The sequence below is a fragment of the Olea europaea genome, chromosome 10, assembly GCF_002742605.1.
Source record: "Olea europaea var. sylvestris chromosome 10, O_europaea_v1, whole genome shotgun sequence".
Lineage (NCBI taxonomy): Eukaryota > Viridiplantae > Streptophyta > Magnoliopsida > Lamiales > Oleaceae > Olea > Olea europaea.
In genome coordinates this window covers 31,867,278-31,885,063 of record NC_036246.1, presented here as the reverse complement: position 1 = coordinate 31,885,063, position 17,786 = coordinate 31,867,278, and the positions used below count along the sequence as shown (strand labels likewise).

Sequence of the window (17,786 nt, the reverse complement as noted above, 5' to 3'; positions counted from 1 at the left end):
TTTTTTGAAAAATGAGAATGAAAAATATATCTGTTATGGACCTCATACAAGAGAGAGAAATTCAAATTTGGTGGTTTGATGTGATGAATAACGATCATATTTTTAATTTTAATGAAGAAATAATGAGAATCAAACAAGAGCAATTTATTTAATTACACTTACTGTCACCTAAACTGGTGTTTAACACCAATGATGTTAAATAATATTTCTCGTAAAAATATACACTCTATCTACTAAGTTATAATTTGGGAGGACAAATTAATGCATAGGTCATAGTAATGATGTGAATAATTTTATTTAGCATCAATCTATGTGTCAATACTTGATAGATTCAATTAAATGAGTCATATGATATTGTATTTAATTGAATTTGAAGTTGTCATATAGACCGGTGATTGAAATCAGGAATTTTGAATAACATATCTCTTAGAGAATGGCAACTTTATAAAGGTGTTTAAAATAAATCTATAAATTAGCAATGGCAAGAATAAACGGTTACTTTCCTTAAAAGTCTATTTTAGAGATTATTTTTTCTTTCTTCCCACCTAATTAATATCGATGACGAAAATATGTTAAAACGACATGTTAACATTCAATGTTGCACTCGTACGAGTGTTGCATACTAGGCACTCTTTTAGTTGATTGGACCCACCACCGCACACCTCACACAGGCACGGCACGGTAGCAACAACACGCACGCCTCTTTTTTCCTGCACTTGTGGCACATCTTGCTCTCTTTCTCGCAGGCGTTACTATCGCAACACGACTCGGCATCCTCCGCCTCGGCCCTTCGGCCACCATCCCCAACATTCCTTAGGATTTGTTCCATGTCGGTACGCAAAGACTTGGCCACTGCCTCATTTGTCTCTGCCAAGTTTTTGTACATTTGATTTTCGACAAACAAACATTTCAATCTTTCTTGAAGAACTGAATTGAACCTGTCCATTCTTTGAATCTGTTCATCCTTTTCGTTCAGTTTCTTCATTACACCTTCTCTTATTGCTGCGACAACCATTCTGGCATGATGGTTTTGGCTCGTTTCCAATTCTATTTTTATCTTCTTTGTCTGCGAATTAAAAAGTAGTGAAGAATAATTCTTTGTAACATAAATTATCAAAATAAAGCCTTACATGTTGAGATAAGATGCTATCGATGTCCAACCGGTAATTCTGGACTTGATTAAAAACGTTGCTGACACCGTCGCCGACGATTGATGGGAATTGATTATTCGATGTGGCGGCGTAAAACCTATCCGTTGAATCTCTGGTTCGTTTTCCTAGAGCCAGAACGCCCGATGAACCCTTCTGTAGCATATACGCTAAAGCGCTACCACCTTGATATGAAGAATTCATCAAACCTCTGAAATATTATTTGACTTGTAAATATCAGAAACAAACAACCAGGATTCATTAAACTTGAAAGCATATACCTTTGAGGGACAACTTGCGAAGGTACGAAATTCAGATGTTTTTTTTCAATTGCCATCAGATTTTTTATTTTTGGGAAGAGGAGAGTGATTAGGTCTTATAGTATTTATTTAAGAATTTGGTTGTGGATGGAGACAATTAAAAATGTAAAGGGAATACAATTCATAGTGTACAGCTAAAATTTAGTGAATTTGGAAAAATTTGATACAGTGATTAGGTAAATGTTAATCAAATTTTGTTAAGATATAAATATGTTATAATAAATACACAATCTTGTTTCAGGAACTGCATTATTATTGTTATAATAAATACAAAATCTTGTTTCAGCATCAACATTTGTTTCAGAGTGACGTGGCAGTGAATTTGGATGCCACGTCATCGCACGTCAGAATTCTAGTCCAAGTTAAAGGCAAACGTCTCACATACAGCACGTTTGGTGTGGTGTGGTTACAGATGCAGATGCGGACAATTTTTTTATGTTTTAAATAGTAGAAAAAGGTGTGCCGCCTGACTGAGACCCACCTTTTTAACACGCGCGCGCACACACACAAATAAAGGTTGAACCCCAACCTTGAGGGTTACTACCGTCTCACCCTTAGAATTATGTGAGAGAGATAAATCGGAAAATATGTTCCATCAAGATAGGGAATAAAATCTGTCTGTATGAGATATATATATATATATATATATATATATATATATATATATATATATATATCATACAAGGTTGTCCCTGTTCATTAATTGAGAATTGTCGCGTGCAAAAATTTTATAGAGAAATAAAAGTTATTTTTTCCTTATTCTTGCTATATTAATTTAATTAAAATTATTTCCTGAATTGAAGAATGTACCAAAACACAGTGGTGCATCCTTGAAATTAAATTTTGTACATGAAACTCTTGTTCTACTTGGTAACAAATCAAATAAATTAAGAATAACCTATTTCATTCAATCTAGAGACGGATTCATTGACAACATCGCTAGAATTTAGGAAACTTAGTCAAATTGTAGAAACGTATACTTTTATTAAATTTGTCCTTTGACGTACAATTCATTTTGCTTGGACTTCCAATAGAAAAAGGAGATCTAATTATTCATTTAATTTTGGAATGCAGATTGATTTTCCTCAAGATTTAAACTAAAAAATTTGAAAAGTCTAATCTATCAATAAATTCAGAGCAGAAGAATATAAATTACGTACTATAAAATCCAAGTGACAACCAAACTCGGAAAGTAACACAAATTTGACTCAATTACGTGTAATTAACTAATTATGAGAGAGTATAAATTTTAATTAATATAGTATTAATGGTTCTGTTCACAGAAATTTATTTACTCGGTAATGAATTCATGTTAGAGAAACATAATTGGTAATTGATCCATTCCATAAGGGAAGGGTCAAGGGAGATTATGGAATGAAATTTTTTTTAATAATGTGTGTTACACCTCATGTCCGAGGCACTTATTGAAGGCTGCGTCAATGTCACGTGAAGATACTAGATAAGGATAGCTAGCAGTCAACAAGATAAAAAAATAAAGAAAGGAACAAGATACTCTTTAACTGAAGTGCTATCCTTTGTCCATTGGTAATTATTTTTCGACCATATTGCTGGTGCTCGAACGTATTCGTCTCATGCGTTTGAGCATATCCTACGTCCGTTGTTGTCAAAAATCCTCCGATTGGTTATTTCAATGGAAACGTGTTGAAAATTGCATGCATAAGCACAAGTGGGCTCGACATCTGTTATCCACATTGCCATTGCAAAAAAGGGGGTCAATAGACTGGCGCCGTCTGTTGGAAACAATACATTCAACCACGAGAATCTTGTGTTTAAAGGCCAGCAATCATTGTTTCAGAAGACATCTTGCCATTGAAGAAAATGAGGTGTTCTTGAATAAAAGAATCACCAACTATTCTTTCAAACTTACTTTTTAACAACGCCCTGGAAATTCCTTGAACAAAAGAAAATTACGATGCCAATAAATTAAGTTGTACAGAAACATTACCATAAGTTCTTCCAATAACGAGTCAGCACCTCGGAGAGTTAGGGAATACCCTGAAGAAGGGATACAGTCGCATGCTGCTCCAGCAACTCGCCATCAATTCCACTAACCGCATAGGTGAGGAGAATCAAGAGGAGGGTCCACAATAGCAGTTAAACTCACTAGAGAAGTAGCCACCATGGCTACCAGTTTGAGGAGCATAACCCAATAAAACCTTGCCATGCAGGAGCTGATAAGAAACATGCAAGGAAAGGGAGGGTATCCCGTTCCTCTTTATACAGCTCAGTCAATGCATTCCAAGATATATCTCAAGGAAATTAATAACCACAACGAAGATGAGGTTCAGAGCCAAATGGCTGGATGCCAACAATATAACAAAGAAGATGGCCTTCAAGAAAGAGAAGTTGAGGTTGATCCACCAACTATGCCACTAATTGACCTCACAAGGTCCCATTCAACTTTCCTCCAAGCTATGATTCGGAAGACCTGCCTCGTAGGTCAGTTAGTATCTTCAATAGGTTAAGCCTAAGGCAACCTAGAAATAGGCAGCAGAGATTGTTACATTTTGAAAGATAAAACAACAAGGTGATACTGACATGCCTTTGAATCCTTCACCTAGAAAAAGGCATGAGAGGAGGGCAGAATAGATAAGAAATCAAGTAGGACCTCAGGAAATACAAGTAAGAGAAGACAAAGACTCTAATGAGCCGTAGAGTTCCTGCGACCTTGATGATGATGACAATACGCCATTTTCAAAAGGGATTATGAACGTTCCCATCCTGAACGACTTTACGCTTCCCAAAATACCCAAATATGATGGAAGATGTGATCCTACAAAGCACCTCAATAGTTTCAAAACCCACATGAGCTTAAGAGAACTATCCTTCCATGAAGTGCAGAGCCTTCCATCTAAAGGTATGGTACACCAAGTTCCCAAAGGGAAGCATTTGAAGCTGGCTAGATTTTAAGAAAGCTTTCTTTAAAAACTTCACCTCAAACAAAGAGAGTGAAGAACCAATACAACGCTTCTAGGATATGAGGTAGCAACAAATGAGTCATTAAAAAATTTTCTGTCTCGTTTTATTGACAAGATTACTTACTATGTGCAAGTCATAGATAGGGAGGCACTAATGGTCCTAAGGGGAAGATTGGATATGAACTCTCTCTTTTAGAGAGCTTTACAAAATAAGGACCCTACAAATTATGATGCCTTGCTAAAAATGATAAGGTCGGAGATCATCAATGAAGAATTGAGAGATCATTGGACTAGGGCAAATTGAGGACTTTTATCTCAAAAAATGCTCTGCCTATTACGAAGTACTTAGAAGACTAGCCTTAAAAGTGTTATGGACTGTAACATCCATTCACCACCTGTGTATGAAGTTTCCAACAGAAAATGGCATAGCCACAATCACTAGGGAGTGCAACTCCAACTCTCCTAGTAAAGCTGAGCTAAGGGAGGCCAATGTTGTTTTAATGGACGTTGATGAGAATGATGACCTTGTGCAAGGGTAAATTCCTGAACATTTAAATGACGTCAAAATGATAGAAGCTTCAAAGAAGAGGCTATTTTCGAAGTATATTCAACCCCTGAAGAAAGGAAAGCTACTAAAGAAGTGACATGTCTTGATGAGCTGGATCCATGTATAATAGATTGCGAGCTAGGACAGCTTTGATTGAAGAGTTGGAGAGCTTTACCGTAGATCATTGGTACCCCTCCAAGTCCTTGTAGGTCAAAAAAGACATGCCAACAATAGCTAAAAAAATTTGAAATGCTTTTTACGTGAAGATTTGGATGTCTTTACATGGAAGTATGACACCATGGTTGGCACTTATCCAAAAATTAGTTGCCATCACCTGAGGGTCAATCCAAATTCTAATCCTCACCAGCAAAAAAAAGGAGTCATTAACCAAGAAAAATATGATGTTTTGAAAGATAAGGTCAAGAAATTGATTGATAATCACTTCATCTGGGAATCTACCTATCCGAAGTAGGTATCGAACCCCGTTCTAGTAAAGAAACACAACGGGAAATGAAAAATATGCATGGATTTTTTCAATCTTAACCAAGCCTGCCCTAAGGATAGTTTTCCACTACCACGAATCGACCAACTTGTTGATTCGACTACTGGTCACAAAATGTTGAGCTTCGAGGATACCTACTTAAGCTACAATTAGATACTAATACACCCAGCAGATGAAGAGCGTAAGTCCTTTATAATAGACTGAGGTTTATATCAATGTTTTGAAAATCGAACCAGTCATCGACCCGAAAATTGTAAAGGTTCAAGGGTCAAACAGTTGAACCGGAGTCGACCCGGAGTTAAAATAATAAATAAATTTAGATACTTTAAAAAAATTCTATTGATTTAAATAGCATTTTAAAATCCATATTTAACATTTATTAATTCAAGGAACAATTTAAAATTAAGTGTGATATATATGGGCCAAAAAATACTTATCACACCATAAGATTGTTATTAACACTTGTAACAATTGAAGTTCTTTGAATAAAGGTCGAATCCAGGCAATTTCTAAGGTTGCAGATGTGAAAGCTCTATATTCTGACTCTGTAATTGATCTAGCAACGACGTGGTGCTTTTTGATGATCAAGCTATCAAATTATCTCCTACATAGATGTAGTATCTAGTTGTTGATCTCCTGTCATCAGGACAGAAAGCCCAATCTACATCTAAATATCCATTCAAAGTTAATCAATTGTTTCTTTGTATCCACAACCCTTGATCTATTGTTCCTTTTAGATACCTTAGCACTCTCTTCAATGCCTGCCAATGTGTTAATGTTGGTGATTGCAAAACTAGCTCAATTTATTTACAGCAAAGATGTCAGGTCTAGTGTGTGTGAGATATTGCAACCCTTCTACTGTAGTTCTGTAGATTGAATGATCTTTTAGTACTGCAAAAGTGAGAATAAGTCCTAGAGTTGATGTTTTGATAATTGGAATAAATTTTTTATCAAAATCAACTCCAGGGGTTTAATGAAATCCTTTAACTACCAGTTTTGCTTTGAACCTTTAAATTGATCCATCTGGATTGTGTTTCTCTCTAAAAACCCATTTGATTCCCATTATGTTATAAAATGTGATGAAGGTACAAGTTTCCAAGTTTTTTCTTCATCAATGCATTGAACTCTTCTTTCATAGTTTCTCTCTAATCTTTATTAATTAGAGTCTCGGTAACATTTTTAGGTTCTATTGGTTCGAGCTTTTATTCAATTGATCGACCTAATTAGACTTTTGGTTTAAACACTATAGCTTTCCTCTAGTAATCATAGGGTATTGTAACTGATCACCGAACCTTTGCTTATATCTCTATCTTAGCTCAATGTTGACTTGTTGATGACTAGTGTGATCAACATAACTATCTAATTCAAGTCTTTCATTGTTCTATGGCAAATCAACTTCTATTTCCACACATTATTTATTCATATCACTGATCAACTCTTAGGTATTTTCATCATCTTCAACATTGCTAATACTGTTAGGCTGATCATTGCCACTTCAGCTAGGAGGCAAGGAATAAATAGCTCGGGTTGCATCAAGATAAGTTGTATCGACAAGATTTGAAGAAGAATTGTTTCAAGTACAATAGGGCTTGACTGATTTTGGGCAAGAAATTTAGACTCAAATGGAAACTCGGACTCATTGAATTCAACATGTCTTGAAATGTACATTTTTCCTATTGAGCTGAGACACTTATAGCTTTTATGAGACTTATTGTAATCAAGAAAGATACATACTTGATAAATAGGCTAGTCATTACTATTGAAGCTATCATCCTTGTTTCTACCTTTTCTTCCACCTCTAAAGTTACTGTAGTTTGAGGATCTCCCACCGTTGTTGAGCTTGCAGGATTTGAAATGATGCTTGTTTGATCCTGGTCTTTAAGTGAAGTAAACTGATGTCTGGTCAAGTTTGATCATGGCTATTTCATTCTTAACAACATTGAGATGTTCAAGTCTACTCTCAAAGGTCAAGAGAGTTTATTGAAGTTCTTCCCAAAGTATGGAGTTCCTAATATTGATTGGAACAACAACATGTGTATATTCCTCAGCCAAACTAGCTAAAACTTGAGTCACAAGATCTAGGTGAAGAATGATTTTACCAGCAATCGAAAGGTTGTCTACCAAAAGCTTCCATTTATTTAGATATTGATTAATACTTATGGTTCATTTTCTTGAATTTTGGAGTTTCCCAATAATAAAAGTTATCCTGGATCTGTTTTGAATGACATAACTCTCATTCACTGTAGTTTATAGCTTGTTGGAACCCATAACTCTCATAGCTACGTCAAGAGTCATTGAAGAGTAAAGTCATCCCATCAATAGTTGATCTGTGGATATCCATTGACTATATTGATGATTTTTTGTCATCTCAAATCTAACTCTTGCATCTCCAATGATTTGAGCACCAATAAATTCTAGAGGACATACATTTATACCCAAAATACAACTTTCAAGATTGTGTGATGGGCGGGATCATATTCTGCCAAAGCAGAAAATTGTCTTTGACAACCTTAACTAACACAATTTGAATTAGATTGACACCAAATGGTGAGAAATGGTTGCTTCCCTGTATTGGAGGTACCATTGTGCTTGGGCTAACCTTCATCGACATTTTCTGTTGAGCTCATATTCTAAAGTGCCTCCATGGGCCGTGTTCCTTGGGCTACTTTCTTTATTCCTTCAAAGAAGTTACCTCGGAAACTGCCATACATTTTGTCAAGGATTTCAACAGTGTCTTCTTTGTAGTGTGGACTAGACTATATCAGGTCATATGCCCGGCAACAATATAAAATGACACGTATACCAATATCGGTAAGAACGATGTACTGGGTTGTGAAGTATGCTAGCCATAATGTTATACACAAGCTATTAACAATCCCAAATTCAAACGTAGATGCTGAGATAACGAGGATCTAAAAATGAAATAACTTAATAAAAATTTGCAGAGGTATCTATAGTAGATCTTGTCTCAAGCCCTGAAGTAAACTTAGTTTTTGTTGATGAAAGAGTTGAACTTATGTACCAAAGCTACCCATTTCAAATACAGTATGAAGGGAGCTGAGGTCCTCATTTTTCGAAGCTCTTTGGCATGTTATGTGCATTTCTTTCGATTTTGCGAAGCTAAGCCGACGGCTAGTGCATAGTCTTCCTTCCCAGTTAGTCGAAGGGGGTCTGCATGTTTTGGGGGTGGTCCTTTGTGGGGTCTTCCCTTATCATTTTCCATATTTGGCAGTTCTGTCGAGGTGTTTTTATCTTCACCTCTTCTTTGAACACGCTTCTTTTTCATGATTTGGTTCGAGACTATACATAGGATGGGGCTATGCCTTCTTTGACCCATTCTGACCCTACTCTTTGGATGGGGTTGAAATCTTTAGCTCCTTAACAGGAGAGTTAGCATTTACCTTTTGAGCTAAAGTTTCTTTAGGCAATATAATTCTATGAGACTTATGCCTGAGCTACTTTGGTTGGAGAAGATGGCAGATCGCACTTTTTCATCGCTGTTGTTGAGGGGCTAGTTCTAATTGGCTGACGTTATGGGGTGCCTCTTTCCGCAAGAGGATCTATCCTGAGGTAGCCAAAATTGGCTCACATCCTTTTAGGCGAGGCCCTTTACCTTTTTCATAGAGGTAGTTCTCAAGATTTCCATTCCTCGACTATATCTTTTGGATGGGATGGAGTAGACAGCAAATCATTTTTCTGTGGGGCTTGTACACTTGGTTCACTAATTTACTGCAAAGGTTGACTCATGTTTACCGAGATCGTGAAGTCCGACCTGGCAGTTATATGTCTTAGCGGCTTTTTCTGTGTTAGGACTTTACCTGGAGTGATCCATTTTTACGGGGACATATCTCTAGGCTTATACCTTTTTTTCTTGTGTGGCCAATCTAGGTTAGCCCGCATCCAAGATAATGCAGCTCGTCTTTCGCGCCTATTCCTAGGTGGGAAATGCATGTATCTATGGGCAAGCTCAATTGTGGCTCCCGGTTGAAGTTGTTGATGCTGATTTTCCACTGATGAAGGTCTGAACAGATGTGGCTAGCTCAAGGAGATAGGAGGGAGTATGGTCTAAATAGGCGGAATGTGGGGTCGGTTCTATTTGTTTCTTGTAGGACCAAGTATATCAAAGACACTAGCCCATCTTCTTGATGCATTAGCCCTGCTGTATTCTGATGGAACAGTAACTTTTCCAATCATTTTATCGGTGGTATAGTCGGCAATCATGTCCACATCTACCTCTCTTTCTAGTGGAATGACCTCCTCGTTTTGTGAGGAGTTAGTCAATTGACCTTGTATGTGCTCCAGCAGTTCTCGCATTGCAGTGTTTTGTTGGGAGATGGTCCTTACTTTTGCGGTAACGGCAACTAACTCCCTGGTGAGCCTTGTTACTAGTTTGGGCCTACCCCTCGAGCTACTTTTTTGGAACTGTGGGGATAACTGGCAGTGGCTCCTGGCTTATTGGGGCACTCTGTGAGGATGCTTCCTTTCCAAAGTGTTCTTTAGTCTGTTTAGTTACGATTTCTTCCTTTGTCAAACTCATGGCTATCCCTTCTCGACAGATAACCTCTCTTTGGCCCCATTTCTAAGGTTGTCTTCCAGACTCAAGGATTTTTGTAGAGTTTATTTTGAGTTGCTTCCTTTAACACATCAGTCAAGCCTTGTCTTGCTCTTTTCCAAGAATGTCACCCTTTGTTCAAAGGCTTTTTTATCCTTTCTTAGGAAACTTTTAGGTCTCTTTGCTTTTTTCACAGGGTTCTCGTAGTTTTAGCTATTCTAGGTTTTCCACAAATGACGCCAATCTGTTGACCTCGAAAATGACCAACAGGTGTTGTTAGAAAATAATATACATGTGGACCTGTTTTGTAGTATTTCTACTGTAAATATAAAGGTTTGAAGAAGAAGATATAAAGACAAAGGAGAGATATATTATGTTTTCTTTTCCATTCATAGATTCATCCCTTTAAACGATACAAGAATTTTCTATTTAGAGGGATGAGGCCATCATGGCCTTCATTAGATCTGAGTCACGTAGCTTGATCTGAGACCCTTAATGTCACATTAACTCTACTTCATTACATTGACAGACTCTTGATAAGAGGTCAGTCGCCCTACAAATCTAGGTTGACTTCTCTGACACTTAATAAATGGGCACGTCGCATCAATCAATACTGGAGATGTCCCATCTGAACCTGCCAAGGGCCTCGGATGCTACAGGGAGTTGGGTAATAAGAGATGAGCAGGAATAGGACCACCTCGACTAATCTTAGTGTAACGACCTCGGCATTTAATTGTAACTAGCTCTTGGATAGCTTGGATGATTGCCACACGTAAATATGGGGGTCCATGTGGCCATTCTATTTGACCAGTAACAGATTAACTCTTAAAATTGACAAAGTTTTGATAGTTTTATTATTTGAAAACTAAACTTGTCAAACCGCTCTATTCAGCTGGAGACATATTACTGTACAAAACTTTGAACCTTCTTGCATGAAGATAGTTGAAAATGTGATTTAGTTAAATATGCTTTTACTTTGTTGATTGTTGTTATTGAGGATAACATGGTGTTATTTATGTATTCTAATTATCTGTTATAGGGATGTCACAAAAAGTTCTATATAAAGAGTTGATAAGAACATGATAAGGTTTGCCAATTACATCATGGTGAACCTCAGTTCTTCTAGTTGGGTTAAAGTAGATAGGGATAAATGCCATTGTTAGAAGATCTTTGGTAGAAGAAAAATCAATTGAATGTTGGGCTTTGATTGACTTTACCTACGGTGATTGATTTCAGTCGTATGTGGATGCATTCATCAATAATTTGAGGCATCACTGCAAAATCCTTGAAATGACAATGGATGAGCCTCTTCACGCCAGCAAAAGAATTTTTCATATATTTGTAGGATTAAGGGACTTCTTAGAAGTGTTATTGAAGAGGCTATATATGAGAAGAAAAAGTGGCAAGTTACAATTGATTGTTTGTGTGATAACTAGGGATGGCAATCTGCCTCGTCGACTTAGAAAAACCTCTAGCTCGCCCGACTCGATCCTCGAAAGAACTGAGCTAAGGCTCGGGCCGAGCCTCATTTTGGGGGCCGAGCAAAGCCTGAGCCGGCTTGTGTGGCTCGCAGGCTCGGGCTCACAAGCCTATATATATATAATTAATTTTAAGGCAGCGGGTTGCTTCCATGTTTATAGGGAAAAAAACACCAAAACACCGAGCTGACCTGACTCGACCCAGCTCGGCTCGAAACGGCCCAAGCTGAAAGCTCGGGTCGAGCCTAATTTTTTCGAGCCTAGAAAAAGGCTCGATCATTTTACTCGAACTGAGCTCGAACCTAAAATTTCGAATCACGAGCCTCTCAACTTGACTCGTTGACATCCCTAGTGATAACTATGAAAGATCCTAGCTACAAGCTTCTAAAATTTTTGTCTAAAAGGACATGACCAATTTTGTATAAAGAATCAAAAATCAATCCAAAACCTAGAGGAAGGCTACCTAATTTTGAGTGTAATGTTCATTAAGGCTAGGGTACATGTTAATCATCCAGGTTGTTCGTCAATAGATGCAGTTGTTGGCAATGTCATTTGTCTAACACTAATCGGTATGAAGTTGGTGTGCTTTTGGTTGTTTGGGAATATAGTAAAGTTTGATTTGAATGTGGATAACAAAATGCTAAGTCTAACAATGTAGAAACGAAGTTAAACAAAGTAACAAATGAAAACACTCTTTTATTAAGACAAATTTGTCCCACAATGGTGCTAATGGAGTAATGATAGTTGTCTCCCAAGATATAACGAATTATTTCCTTATAGTAGAAGTACTTCAAACTATAAGGTAACAATGAACTTGAATTGATTTTTCTCTCTACAAAAGAAGATTTTGAATCCAAAGTTTAGGAGAGTTTTTGGCAAGCATTCTAATGGAAAACTGAAGAATATAAATTGGGATGTATAATGGATATCCAAATGGTCTTATTTATAGAAGAAAGGATGTTGTGAATGAAGTGACACGTCCTAAACTTAGCAATCTTCACAAAGGGAAGCATCATTTGTTGTCATCGGCCTCTCGCTCGAGCGCCGGTGAAATATTTTTCATATAAACTTTTCATCCGCCTGTCGCTCAAGCGACAGTCGCTAGGCAAGCGATGGAGTTAGGTAAATTTTCAAGCCAATTTTTCTCTTTTTTTTTCCAACTTTGGACCGCAATTTCTCATTCATCCAAAATTGCTCATGAGATTTCATATATATCAGACGATCTACTCGACGAGTAGAATAAGTTAGTCTATTGACATTTATAATTTAACTATCGGATCAAGTCTGAGTATTTGGCCAAAATTAACACAAGTTACTTTTAATGTTTTATACTTAAACCAAATTTTTCAATCTTTAAACCAAATTTCAACAATCCTCCACATGAATAAAAATTCAAATATGTTTATGCTATGCAAAAGTATGGTATTTAGAAAAAGAGCAAAAAAACATTGCATTGGATAAGGTAGCTTCCAATCTTGAACATTCCTTAGTGAAATACGATCGATTTACTTGGCTAATTGGTGAATATGATGTCCTGAACCATTCACCCATTGGCGTAAACCAAGACAATAATACTCACATAGATGTCTTTCCTAAATTGTTCGTGGTTCTCATGACTTGGTTCATTTTAGCCCTGAACCACTCTTCTGTTTCATAAGTGTTTAGAAAATTTTAGCCTTGAACAATTTTCGTTGAGGTGGCCCCTCCTTACACTTACATAGGTGACATCCTAATAAAAGTATTCTGCCTTACTCCACTTGACTTAATTAAGATATAGAAATCATTAGAAGCATATATTTATCTTTAACATTCTACAGAAAATACTTTAATTATCATAGGAATGAGTTAGGAAGTATTTCCCTAAGTGCTATATTGAATCTTCATTACTTAGTTGTCCCTTTAAATCAAGATCTTGGGATCTCCAGTCGATAAAATAGAGTTACCATTATAAAGATTCTTACATAGAATGCTGTAATCATCTTCTTTTTGATAGGCAACATACTTGATCTCTTGATAGACCATTCATAAGTAGATCTGTAGTGTTCTCCTTTAATTTCACATAACCTATGGAGATGATACTATTTAAGATCAGTTACTTATTGGTATTGTATCTATGACGTACATGTCTAGACTTAACATTATACATGTTACTCTACGCCCTTCCAATAATCGATTGATTATCACAATTTATATTTATTGCAATTGTCAGTTTAAGCAAACATGGAGCATCTTCCAAGAAATTACTAAGTCATTCTGCTTCTTCTCCAACTTTATCCAAAATAATAAACTCTGATTCAATCATTGATCAAGCTATACATATTTACTTTGTCGATTTCCATGATCCAGCAACTCTACAAATGTTAAATACATAACCATTAGTCGGATATCCAATTTGAATCACAATATCCTTCCAAAACCCTGGAATATTTTGTGAAGTGTAATCCATAGGTTAAGGTATACTTCAAGTACCTAAGAACCCTTGTTAAAGCCTTCCACTGATCACGGCTTGGATTACTTGTGAATCCACTAAATTTATTCACAGCAAATGCTATATTTGGTCGAGTGTAATTTGTAATATACATCAACCACAACTTTTAAGAATATTTCCAATGTAGTGAGATTGGGAAAGTATAATTTCTTATGATGTTCTAAAATCTTAATTCCTAATATCACATTAGCCACACCAAGTCTTTTATATCAAAATGTTTTGTTAACATTCTCTTAGTATTTTGCATTATTTCATGGCTATTGATCATTATCAACATGTCGTCTACGTATGTTTTATGCATACACATTTGTCGCAATCGCTTATCTTAAATCTATTAGACAACATCGTTTTATTAAACTTTTGGTGTCATTGTTTAGGAGCTTGTTTCAATCCATACAAAGAATTAACTAATTTACAAACATTTTGTTTGTGACTAGGAGAGACAAACCTTTCAATTTATTCCATGTATATCTCCTCTTCTCAAGTTTTGGAATGCCTTCTTTTCAATGCAGTGCTTCCACTGTAGACATTGATTCATCAAAAGTTTTTTGGTCATTCTCTACCATTTAGGTTGGAAATTTTAAGTTAGACAAAGTAGCTATTCTAGCCCTTTTACTACGTCTTGATTCTTCATCATTTGAAGTACTACTTGCAGTTCCATAGATTCTTTTATTTGAACTTGCATTTTTCTTGTCTTTACATGGAAAAACATTATCCAAGAATGACATATTTTCGATTCAATTATGGTTCTTTCATGTATATCTTGAATTTCAGATTTATGTACAAGAAAAGATATACAATTATATTATTAGTATATCCAATAAATATGTAGTCAATCATCTTAGAACTGATTTTCATTTGTTTATGCTTAGGTATTTTAAACTTAGCCAAACACCCCCACACTTTTAGGTGCTGGTAGAAAGGATGATATGACCTTTCCACAATTCATACAGAGTTTTTTCCATTTTTTAAGGGGCATCATGTTAAGAATACTATTTGCTGATAAAAAGATTCTCCCAACAAGTCCTAGAGTAGACCCGAACTTATCAATATCGCGTTCATCATATATTTAAGAGTTCAGTTTTTATGTTCAACAACTCCACTCGATTGAGGTGAGTAAGGTGTCATTGTTTGATGAATGATTCAATGCTCAAAAAAATATTCTTCAAATAGTGCCCTGTATTTACCTCTTCTATCACTACAAATATTCTTTATTCGCTTGCCAAGTTGATTGTCGACTTTCGTCTTATAATGTTGAAAGCATCTAAAACTTTGTCTTTACATCTTAGTGTTGGAATATTTCTAATATGGGCTTCACATTTGATCATTTATTTTATGGGTTAATTGAATGGCTCATAATGATATTTGTGTTTGGGTCAAACTTGCTATGTGATCAATTGGGCATTTTTACACCTTACAGGTTGTATTTAATATGATGTGGTAATTTTAAGTATGTAGGCCAGAAATATATGTAAACCCTAATTAGAGTTTTGATTGTTATGGAACGGCTTAATAATTTCCTATACAAAGGCTATGTCCTCTCTCCTCTCCATATTTTTTTTATTAGCTTGCCTCATTGACAACTAATACTTTGTGAGGAGCAAGAAGGAGAAAATTTGGCTGCTATTATTCATATCAATAATGGCTTCCACAGGTATTATTATTATGTGATTCTTGATCCTTAGCATGATTACAATTAAATTTCAACAATTGGTATCAGAACATTCATGCTAAGATCGGGATCCTTCATAGAAATAATATTCTATCTCGATTATTTTAAACTTTTGTTAAACACTTTACACCAAAAAAAGGAAAGAAAAGGGAGAAGCAGAACCCTAAAAGATAGAGTTTCAACCACCGTTTCTTCTAACTACTATCCCAATGTGCATCTTATTTCTTTTATTATTCTTTACTAGAGAAAAGCATTCCATTAGACTCTTAGGAAGGATTCATGATTGAGAGAAGTTATATATACCCTCTGCCTTGTCCTATCAGTGCCGGTCTCGAGAATTTGGAGGCCCTAGGTGAAAATTTTTTTTTGAGGCCCTATACTTTTTTTTTCATATGCAACAATATTTAAATAAAAATATATATCTATATTTATATGAAAACTTTGTAGAATCTAAAAGATAAAATTGTAAAATATTACTTACAACCCGAAAATGATATGGAATGTAGGGAAAGAAAATGATCGTTGCCAAAGAAAGTAAACATTATTTTATGTTTGCGTTGATGATGAAAGACAACCCTCCAAAAGTGTGTTTTCATGGTACAATGGATATAATGTTGAACTCTTATGTCAAATTGTTGAATTTATATATCAAAAGAACATGATTTTTATCGATGAAATAAACGTACAAATTTTAAAGACAACTCGCTAAAAGCGTGTTTTCATAATGCAAATTGATATAATGGTGAGCTCTGATATTAAATTGCTGAATTTAAATACCAAAAGAAAATGATTTTTATTGATTGAAATAAACTTACAAATTGGACACACCAAAATTACTAACCAGTTATAAATATAATATTATTTCGCAATGGAACGCTCAATTTTATTTTCTCTCACTTTCCACTCAATTATTATTAGCAATGGTACACTCATTTTCTCTCACTTTCCACTCAACTTACAGCAACCAATTTTTTCGCCACACACGACTCTCTCTCTCCAATAGCTCTCATCAACTTACTCTTCTTTCTACTCTCTTTTCACAGTTTCACACTTTCAACTCAGAGGCTCACAGTCTCACACCACGCTTCTCTTCACACTCACACAATCTTCATTTCTTCTCTCATCCCACACACACATATTAAAATAGGCAGCAACATATTTATACAGTGTAATGTCGATAGCTTCCTTCTTCTACCATGCTGGATTGTTATACTCTGACGACCGACTGTTAATATTTAGTAATGTGAATTTTGAGGCCGTGGGCCTAGGCCATATTTTTGAGGCCCTAGGTGATTGCCTAGGTGGCTTGGCCTCAAGGCCAGCCCTGTCTCATATCTCTATGCTTATTCGTAATCAAAGCTAATAAATTCTTACATAAGTGACAGTTTTCTACACTTTTCCAGCTACCGCCCGCACAGGAAGTTCTGGATCCAATTCGGGTCCCAAATTGTCGTTTCTCCAACTGCTTTTTAATTTCATATAGTTATGTGAATTGATGTTGTGTGTTGTATAATATGCTAAGTTGCTAATTGTTCCATGTTTAGATATTTTTCTTGTTGAGAAATTGAGAATTGATGTTGTTGGAGGAGGAAGTGAAAATCATCAGGGATTTTGGTAAATACTTTTGAAGCTCTTGAATCAAAGAGTAGTTTAAGCATTATTTGATGTTTTGTGGACTCCAAATGCACCAACCCATCTTGTATATTTTACTGGACCTCTAATTGCAAGCAAAGATAAAGGCAATAACAATGATGAACGTGAGTGTCTGAGTTGGTTAAATTAACAGCCCAGTAAAAGTGCAGTCTTCCTAGGTTTTAGCATCCTAATTCTGTTGAAATGCCCTTGGTTTCATCATCCATGGGTGGACTACGAACCGAACCACCCAAAGAAACCAATGGCCACTATTTTCCAATTCGGTATTTTTTTACAAATCTGTATGAAATAGTGGAATCGTCGCCTTTTTCGTCCTGACGTGACTTCTTTTTTTTTTCTTTTGGTCATCACCTCGCTAACAACCAATGATGAAAAACAAAAAAAAAATTAAATAAATAATTCTGGGGTTTCCTATAAAAACCAGCCAAAGGAGAGATGGGGGCCTGTGTTGTAATTTGAGTAGTTACAGGCCTCTTGCTTGCAATAT

General features: G+C 35.9%; 1 protein-coding gene across 2 annotated transcripts; it reads right to left on the bottom strand.

Moving 5' to 3' along the window:
• Positions 1 to 458: 458 nt before the first annotated feature.
• On the bottom strand, positions 459 to 1,612 carry LOC111402731 (BOI-related E3 ubiquitin-protein ligase 1-like). 2 transcript variants are annotated; one of them, XM_023031073.1, is made up of 3 exons: positions 1,430 to 1,612; positions 1,131 to 1,359; positions 459 to 1,066 (listed from the first exon to the last, which is right to left on the bottom strand). In XM_023031073.1, exons 1-3 carry the CDS (start codon positions 1,483 to 1,485, stop codon positions 635 to 637), a joined length of 717 nt encoding a protein of 238 aa, XP_022886841.1. In that variant the 5' UTR covers positions 1,486 to 1,612; the 3' UTR covers positions 459 to 634. The 2 variants fall into 2 exon arrangements, with proteins under 2 accessions (XP_022886841.1, XP_022886842.1); XM_023031074.1 differs by having other exon boundaries at positions 1,131 to 1,333.
• Between the last annotated feature and the right edge of the window lie 16,174 nt (positions 1,613 to 17,786).

Bases quoted from the DNA above. Each gene is read 5' to 3' on its own strand.
- LOC111402731 (XM_023031073.1), bottom strand. From the start codon at position 1,485: ATGGCAATTGAAAAAAAACATCTGAATTTCGTACCTTCGCAAGTTGTC. The intron at 1,360-1,429 runs GTATATGCTTTC...ATAATATTTCAG, and splicing joins TCGCAAGTTGTCCCTCAAAG to AGGTTTGATGAATTCTTCAT. The intron at 1,067-1,130 runs GTAAGGCTTTAT...TTTAATTCGCAG, and splicing joins ATAGCATCTTATCTCAACAT to ACAAAGAAGATAAAAATAGA.